Consider the following 10,169-nt stretch of genomic DNA (forward strand, 5'->3'; position numbering starts at 1 on the left):
CCCATTGAAATAACACCCTCTTGTGCATGTCAAGGAACATCAAAGCATCCTCACATGAAATATCAATATTACATATCAAAACTTTGAAACACATTGTATAGCTATCTATTGATCAATATTTGTATATAGATGTTTAAGTAATATCCTATGATTTCAACAAAAGTGAAAAATATTACCAATGTTTTTCATCAAAATATTAGTAGGTTATATATTAAATAAATATGTAATTCTCCCTAGTATAGGTATTTTGATCATAAATATTTTCACTTTATTAAAAAACTTACACTAATCATGTTATAGGTTTCCCTTAGGGCACTATAATGCCCTTTAAGGAGCCCATGAGAAATTAACCTACTTTACAATAAGATGGTGGAATTTTTTTTTTTCAAAAATATTAATAATACATTAAGAGTAGAAATGTGGAAGCAAGTACAACCTTAAATACAGAAATTAGTATTATTTTAGACATGATATTTATAGACATAAAACATAGCTAACTATCCCAAGGGTTCAAGAAGTTGTAATTTTATCTACATTAACTGAAATACTACAAATCAATCATACATAATCATGCATGATATATCCTAGATTTATTTTAAAACCCAAACTTAAATATAAACTATGGCTTTACTTTATCATTATGAAAAGAATGTACAAATCCTGAAGTACACTAACAACTATATTACAATTTAAATTGTAAGATACATTCATTATATTGATGTAAGAAAATATGCAGTTTTATAAGGTACAACCATACATCATGGTATATTTCTATTACATGTGTCATAGGGATAATAATAATGACTAAAGTCAGAAATAAAATACAAGTACACATGCATAACTTCAAGGATATCACAAATTAACACATCATAGAATACATGATAACATCTAAAATTGATTATAAGCAAGTCTCCAAGAAATCAACATCAAGATAGAGCAATTACAAGAACCGTCCAAGCACAATGGCACAAACACTCAATCTCAATGGTAATGAAACCACTACCACCCAACCATGTCAAACTTAGAACCCCGCCCCCACCATGCTATGGAGATAACACCAAAGGCCCACTGAAGAAAATAACTAAACAGGAAAGACTAATGCAAATCATACTTGTATAAAATGGTAATAAATGGTTATTATATGTAAATGATCAAGACACAATTCAAGTGTACCAAATTGTAATGTAGGAGCCTAGAACACATATAGAGAAGTGTCATCACATAAGTCAAATATGGAGTTATCTCAATATTCTCTCTAGACCTTGGCCCCCCAATTGAATCTATGTGGCATGAATAATCCTATCATATAGATGAGAAAGATTAGCTATCACAAACCTCAATCAAGCATCTTCTCCCACCCTCATCCTAGCCTATGCTACCACTCAAGGCATGAGTGAGGAAATGAATTATTTTATTAATTTTCCTATTTTTTAAATTAAATTACCACTTGTTAAGTTAACTTACAATGAGTTACCTTGGAAACCACTCTAGAGTCTAACCCCTATTGTAGCATATTCCCCTCTATGCTCCTAAATAACCTATCCTAATGCTCCAACCAAAATAAACCAAAGAGAAGGGAAAAAACCTATAAAAAAGCCTCTCATAAATAATCAAGTCATGAAAGTCACCAAAGTAAATAAGAGAACATAATAATCAATATCACATCCTATACAATGATCCAAAAATTCCACTCCATAGTGGACATCATAATAACAATAAACAAATTCACATAATCTCATATCACAAAATCAATGACCATAAATAGCATCAATAATATCTCTCCTCAAACATGGAGTAAAATATAAATAAAATGTATCATTTAGAACATAGATAAACTAAAATAGAATAAACAAGATGACCAAGAAAATCAAATCTCAACACAACAATGGTCGCCACCTCTTGAGGTCAGATATTTAAATAATTAAGACTCAATGAAAAATATGACATACTTCATAAATGCTCTCAAGCCACACATACATGATCATGACATAAAAAATGATTAAAAAAAAATTCCACATATAACCCAAAGTGTAAAATCTATAATGCCATAAAAGTATTATAAGCCTTAAAGACACAGTCCTTTCTAGGACATTACCTACATATAATCAACCATCAACCAAAATAAAATTCTGAAACATATCCACAAAAATCTCTCATTTAACTACATAATACAATTAATATTAATTATAATGCACTTAAATTATTTATAATTTAATCTTATTAAATTATGAAACTAAATTATATTTTAATCATAACTTAACGTTAAATTAAATTATAAATTAATTAATATAATATAAATAATTTAAATTTAAATTCAATCATAAATTTAATTGTAAATATAAAACTATTTATACCTAAATCTAAATTTTATTTAAATAAACATAAAGATTAATTAATTATTAATTAGTTAAACCATTTTAAAACAATCTAATAAAAAAATATTAACTAAATAATCTAATTAAATTTTAAATTAAATAAACAAAATTTCTTAATTAATTAGCTCTTATGCTATATGGTCCCTAAACATAGTGAAATGAAGGTCTTTTCTAACTTTCTCAATCCTCCTAGATGCATTGAAATATTTGAAAATGATGTTAATATAACTAAAATAAATAAATAAAACTATGATCACTTCTTTATCTAACTTTCTCAATCCTCCTAGATGCATTGAAATATTTGAAAATGATGTTAATATAACTAAAATAAATAAATAAAACTATGATCACTTCTTTATCTATAAGACTACACATGCAAAGTTTAAGAATTTGTTTTCTCACTTTTATTTTTCCCATATTATCTAAAGATGAAAGAAACCTACATACAAAGTCAATTAATCCCTTTTATTTTTTAAATGTAAATTCATATGCAATTTTAGCATTCATTGCTTGGAAATCATATTAGATAATATTATATGTAAATGGATATATAATCTAAGATATTATTATGCTATGTATAATTAGTTAAAATAGAAATTAAAAAAAATATTAAAATAAAGTAGTCTCTAAGAAATGTGCAAGTGTCCACATGGCTTGCCTTGATTATCATTAGATGTAAAGAGAGTTAAAAGTATACTATGTCTTTATTTCTAAATTTGACAAGGATGAAGACAAGTCATAAAATATAAAATATAAAATAAAAAGATTTCATATCTAAGGGGGAAGTCTTGTAGGGGTGTTTAAAGCTCTTTCTTTTCTTAAGTGTTGCATAATTAAGATGGCTTATATTGGAATAGGCTAGAAATTACTTCATTAGCTTAAGAATGTGTTTTTGTTAGTCATCAAATATTTAATTTTGAAAAAAAAATTACAAAATAATTTAGAGGAAATATAATAAAATTTTACTTATTTTTATATGCACTAGAAATGGAAGACAAGATAATATATTCGCGAGACCATGAACATCCTTAAAAGTTGTTTAAACTTTTAAACCAAATTCCATGAGACCACAAATATCCAAAAATGTTGTTTAAACTTTTAAACTAAATTGCACTATAAAATTCATGAGACCGACACCTATAAAAATTTGTAAAAATTATGAGAAACTTAACTCTATTTTTTAATAAGGCTCCTCCATAGGATCCCAACTAAGATTTCAAGTTTTGAAAGATAAGAAATTTTGAAACTTAGCTCTATTTTTAAAATAAGGCTCCTCCATAAGATCCTAGCTAAGATTTCAAGTTTAGAAAGATAAAATTTTAAAAATCTTTTTAATTAAAAAAATGTACAATCTTCATATTTTGATTCTTAGCTTATCACTTCCAATTGCATATTTTATTGAAATAATATATATTAATAAATCTTTATAAATAACATTCTTAAATCAAATATTAAGTAAATTCTAAAACCATTTTTATTAGTCTCCTAACAATCAAATATTCTTAGAAAAAGAAAAGTACAAATATACTATGCATATGAACAGACTTAAATCATGATAAGAATATCACAAGTCTTATTGTCCTTGCTATAGGTTAGCACTATTGTATTCACTTTGAATGATTATTGAATTAGTTTTATACATATGGACCAATTATATTTGACTATTTTGACCTCATTTCTATATTTCTTAAATATATACAATTGTAATTCTATCATATAAATTTTTACACGCTTTCTAATTTTCTACATATTCTACTTTATCTCTTCTAAAGAAATAATTTCTATCCTACTTTGTCATATGAATATTTAATATATTGACAATTATAATGATTTAACTCATATATATATATATATATATATATATATATATATATATATATATATATATATATATATAGTCAATAGTTAATATGCATTCTATTATTGTAACTACAAGTACATGTTATTATGTAACACTTATTTACTTAAAAAAAATTAATTCCACATTTATCTAATTTCTAATTTAGATTCAAACTTTTTTCTACCTTAGGTATAGCCAAAACAAGAAAAAAGTTTAAATCTGTAAAAAATTAGCATGCATTGTGTAAAGGTTCTTTGCAAGAAAAGTATTGGATCACATCACTTAGGCTATCATAAAATCAGCGTGTTATATTGTAGATAAAAAAACCAGCGTGCTCATAGATGTAATTGTTATATTACAGGATGAAAAATTAATTATTACCTGTCTTCGACTTGTGAGTTTGACCCGCCTCACAGGCAGTCCATATGAAGCTTTCAAGCGCAAAGACAGCTATAAGGCCTGCTCTCTTTGGCAGTTCAACTTTACCAATAGATCAAGGCCCGTTTTACACTCTCTCTCTTCCCTAATTGGGAAAAGCAACGTCATCTTGTAATAGGCCTAGCGCTCAGAAAAACTCCTTATAAACGAGGCCACATTCATTGAACCTGCTCCCGATCCTTCCGATCTCGATCCCTGCCCTGCATCGGCCACGGAACCGCCCGCCTTAGCCTCAGAGGCCGTGAAGTTCAAATTGCGAGGCTTCTGAAAAAGACGGTGCCCTGAAAAGCTAAAACTTTTGCGCAACCCCGGTTTAAGCCCGGCTGCCGTCGAGATGCACCACTCCGTGCCCTGCTCCATTTCCCTCCGCACCCGTACCAACGAGTGCCGCCTCGAATCGTTACTCGTCTCCGCCGGAGCTTCGTTGTTTCCGTTGCCGACAACGATCACGACCTGCTCTGGCGTTGTCCGTGGCTCCGCCGTGGCTGTGGGAACGCCGGAGTCCTCACCCGGCACAAGGCTTGTTCGGCAGACGGGGCACGTGGTGTGAGAGCAGAGCCACGTGTCGATGCACTCCGGATGAAATGCGTGGCTGCACTTTGGAAGCAACCGCACCATTTCCTCGTCAGCGAAGTCGCTCAAACAGACGGTGCACTCCGATCCCTTTGCCTCATGAGACTTGAGCCCCCTCACGAGACCGTAGCTGAACACCGGGAAGCTCTCGATGACCGCCCGCTCCAGTCCCCTTCCGTTATCGTTGGTGACCTGTCGTCTGAAAGTTGTTGTACGTTCCACGATGGTTGTGCGGCGGCAGAGGATGAGCACTAGAAATGCGATGAAGAGGATAAAGCTGAGCATCCCGAAGATGACGAGAATTGCGGAAGAACCCATAGTAAGATTGAAACCGTAGCCCGGTGCATTGTATGCCCCGCCTTTATCTGATAAACTCATTATCCGAAGAGAAGTTCCGAGGAAGACACTATCTCCATTGTCTGCACCATAATTATGCATTTCCCCTTGGAATATTTCCACTCTCTTCATTGAGAAGAAATGTTTGATCAGCCAAGATTGGAGTCTAGTTTTTTGAAGGAATAGCTAGAACTTTCCGAGCTTAATTAAGGCAGTTAATGGTGTTTCGCCGTGGTGCTCAAGGCACGACCAGCCGCATGTGCGCGAGATTAAAGGCTGGGGATGAGGTGGAGATCTTGTACAGATCTTCTAGATGGTCCTTCTTCGTCAAAATTGGCATCTCTACAGAACTAAATCGACGGGCGTATAAACCTTTGTCGCTTTCAAAGGGGCGTCACATGAAGGGGGAATTGAATTGGGATGGTATGGACATTATGAAGACTTCAGTCATGCTGACGAAACCTTCCTAATTCGTTGCCTATCACACCTAGAACCATTAATGTATTACGGGAAGGGATCAAGTATTCTTTATAAACAGTTAGACTTAATAAACAATGTGTTAATTAAGTATTCTTTTAGAAAAGATAAACACATCATATCAAAGGGAACAATTTTTTTCACTCTACATATTTATTACACAACTTAGGTTGTTGCATAGTCACACCTAGAATATAATCACATGTCACTTCACAATTACTCATTTTTTTATCCTTGCATGTATGATGAATCCTCTTCCGTTTATCATAACTACATAGAAATTTAAAAGATAACTAAACTTTCTTGGTAGCATATGAAGAAAATTTTAAAAAATAGAATCCATATCATTTACAATCTTTCGTTTATCATAACTACATAGAAATTTAAAGGATAACTAAACTTTCTTGGTAGCATATGAAGAAAATTAAAAAAAATAGAATCCATATCATTTACAATCTTTTGATGTGCAAAGTTAGCTACAATGACAAGTAATACTCTTTTTCTAGATAATACAAATCAAATTATAGAATAAGACATATCAATTTAAATAGCAATTTGATTATATATGATAACTCTAGAAATAAATATACTATATTAATAATGTTATTCTTTCATATAGATTTGTCTATGTTTTTGGATTAAAAACAAAAAAAAATTGTAGACTTCAGAAGCATTAAAGTGTGTCTATTTCCTTGTATAAAACTTTGAAAAATGTTATTAAGAATTTCTAAATTTATTAGAATCTAAAAAGTTTATATCAATCTATAATAAACTTAAATTAACAAACAATTTCATAATACAAATGTGATATAAGAGAAAATACTCTCCTAACTATCAATTCTTAATTATTCAAAACATTTTTTTAAGCCCTTATATAAAGTGGTTCTATTACATAATTAATGATAAAATAATATCATATGAATATATTTTAATTTAAATATCCAAATATATAGATTTTGACATTGATAGTTTTATAGATTTTCATCACAACTCAATATTAGTTAGAAATTCCTCTAGATGTTACTAAATGCCTCTACATAAGCAATGATACAATGTGTGGTTGTTTTTCTTGATAACCTTTCAAGATTATGATCACATGCCACTAACATATAAATGAAAGGGACATGATAGTTTTCCATGTTTCTTATTTAAAATCTTTATAATGTAAAAAATAATGCTAATCATAAAATTAAAATATATGAATTTTCAAATCATTAAGTATTTTTTTTTCAAAAAACGGGTGGCGCCATTAAATTATTTTATTAATAGTAAGAGCTAGTTCAATAACTCCAGAGGGAAACGACTAGCAAGAAAACCTTGCTTCCTCATTGGTGTACACAAGAGAAAGGCTAGGAAACTAGCCGTATATGGAAAAAGAAGCATAACAATTATGCTTGACATATGGTGCAAAGTTTAAGATCTTTAAAAAATAAAATGACACAAGCACGAATAATTTTGAATTTATGTAAATAATAAAAATTGAACAATAAATCTATCAAGTGCTCAACCGTAAGATCCACTTCCTACTAAGCAATGTCACATCATCAAATGTGCAAGATAGATGCAGAATTTCAACTAAGAAAATCCTAGTTGACTATTTAACCATCCAAGTAATTAAACTGTAATCAAGATGATCAATTAGTTACCCATATTTTTAATCAATATCAAAGATAAACAATATTGCTTATTAATTAAGCAATTAGGATGTCAATTGAATGATGTTGACCTATATATCATACATCCATGACATAACAACAAAAACTATATGTTTGGTTGTACAATGTACCAATGGATGCATCAAATGATTAATTACATCAATGACATAATTTTATACATTACATCACTTGAAGAGTTTTTAAAAGTTGTTGCTTCGAACATGTGTCCATTTGCAAGTCCCAATCTTTGCAACCATCAAATATTGTCCATCCACTATCTGAGATGGGAGTTGTAACGCCCCACCAAGGGACCCAAAAGAATTAACCTAAAGTTTTACTAAGTTTACTAAACATTTTTTTTGTTTTAAGTAAGAATGTATAACATACACATCAAACACATAGTAGCGGAAGCAATAACATGTAATCATCAACAAACATACATCACAAGTTACATTCCTTAAGGATCCCAAGACGTGGAGTCACATTTAAATTTAATTAATTCTAAGTCTAACAACTACCACATACATATGAAAGAATAATCAGAAAGTCCAATGTCCATAATAATCATTTGTTCCGAATGCCTCTTGGCAAATTAATTCGGAATACTCAATCATCCACTGTACATGTCACAGGGTATGAAAGGCTTAAAAGAATATACATATATAAAGATAAAGATACATCATCCTCAATTCCATGATACAAAGTATAGTAAAATAAATGAAATTATATACCATACATGATACATCCATCCATTGTAAAAAGATAAAACATCCAACATAAAATCTAACCATTCATCATAATAATCCATGAACAGAATGAAGGTATAAGCCAATAGTAATACTCCAGCCACGGTGTCTCGGATGGATCTCAATGGTAAGAGTAAAAGCACTACCACCCGACCGCGTGGAACCTAGATGGTCCACTCCCACCGCGCTAAGGAGATAGTCTCAAGTCCCAAACGAGGTATCAAAACAAAAAACACAAGTACTCTCTAAGTCTGGGAAATCCTAAAAGTATACTAACTCAAAGGTTCAACATAGATAGACATTTAGACCCAGAGGCACCACAAAGGCACGTAGGAAACCTACTATACAAGCGGGAAAGTGTCATCACATGAATCACATTGGAAGTTACCCGAGCAATCCCTCAGGAATCTCGGGTCCCCAGTAATCCTGCGGCCATTAGTATCCTCTCGTACTGACGAGGCATACTATGGAATGCAAGGTCGCAACCAAGTGTTCTCTCTACCCCATCCTAGTCTGTAGTAGCACTCAAGGCATGGGAGAGAACATACAATTATCTTATTAGGTTCATTTAAGTCAGTATTTAGGTGAGATGTTTTCACTTATTAAAATAAACAACTTACAATGAGTCATCCCCAGAGCCACTTCGGGTCTCTCGTCCCTCATTGCAAGCCACTTCCCAACACTACACATAGATAACCTACCCTAGGCTCATGAAATCACAAAACACAAAATATCACCTCAGCCCTATACAAGCGACTGGAAAGCATCAAATGATAATCATAATGATCACAACAGTTCTCTATCAGCAACTGAAGGCATCTATGATAAGTCACAATATCTAATGGTTCTCCAATGAGCAACCAACAGGTATCCCAATAATAGATCACAATACTGATCGAAGACTCCAGAATGGTCAAGTCAGAACATGTCACAACATGACATCATCAAGAACAAATCACTTTAAAACACCTCAGCTTCACACAAAGAAATTGGAAAGCAGTAATAAACAATAAAAACATCCATCATAGAGCACTCCATCACATTACTATGGTCGGGTTAAGAAAGATCGAGACCAAAACATCATAACATTACATTCACAATCCCGAGCCTCTGGTAACAACCTAAACTGGTCAACACTAGAACAAACCTCAAAACCCCAAAACACAAACAACATACATAAAACAAAACATACGTATCAAGTTTGGTTTGATTGATAATATGCTATTGAGTTAATGTAACATTTTAGTTTTTGTTTCAATGTATGATTCTAATTCAAAAGATTTCTAGATTACCCTACAGGTTCATCCATTTACTTGTTTGAATGAAACTAGAATTACCCTCCCATCATATTTTAAAAGCAATAATTCCACAATCTAATCACTTAGTATTCATCATTAATTACCTTTAATTAAATTTAATTTTAATTAAATTAATTAATAATTATAGATCTAACACACATATTAATATCTTCATTAATTATCAATTTATTAATATATAACTAAAAGCTTATTAATAAATGGATATTTACAAAACTTCTTTAAAAATGTATTAATAGATAAATTATTACGTGTTAATAAAACTATTCATAAAACATTATTATATATTAATAAAGTTAATATATATTAAACTGATATATATATATATATATATATATATATATAATATTAAAATCTTTTAATAATTAATACAATTCAAATAATAATTAAAATTTTAATAAAAAAAATTTATT

General features: G+C 30.8%; 1 protein-coding gene across 1 annotated transcript; it reads right to left on the minus strand.

The window, feature by feature from the left end:
* Positions 1–4,533: 4,533 nt before the first annotated feature.
* On the minus strand, positions 4,534–5,755 carry LOC149542129 (E3 ubiquitin-protein ligase ATL9-like). The gene has a single exon (XM_089796167.1). It carries the CDS (start codon positions 5,692–5,694, stop codon positions 4,774–4,776), a length of 921 nt encoding a protein of 306 aa, XP_089652293.1. The 5' UTR covers positions 5,695–5,755; the 3' UTR covers positions 4,534–4,773.
* Between the last annotated feature and the right edge of the window lie 4,414 nt (positions 5,756–10,169).

This window comes from Cupressus sempervirens, chromosome 8 (genome assembly GCF_028749045.1).
Source record: "Cupressus sempervirens isolate cs-2001-9-10 chromosome 8, ASM2874904v1, whole genome shotgun sequence".
In the NCBI taxonomy this organism is placed as follows: Eukaryota; Viridiplantae; Streptophyta; class Pinopsida; order Cupressales; family Cupressaceae; genus Cupressus; species Cupressus sempervirens.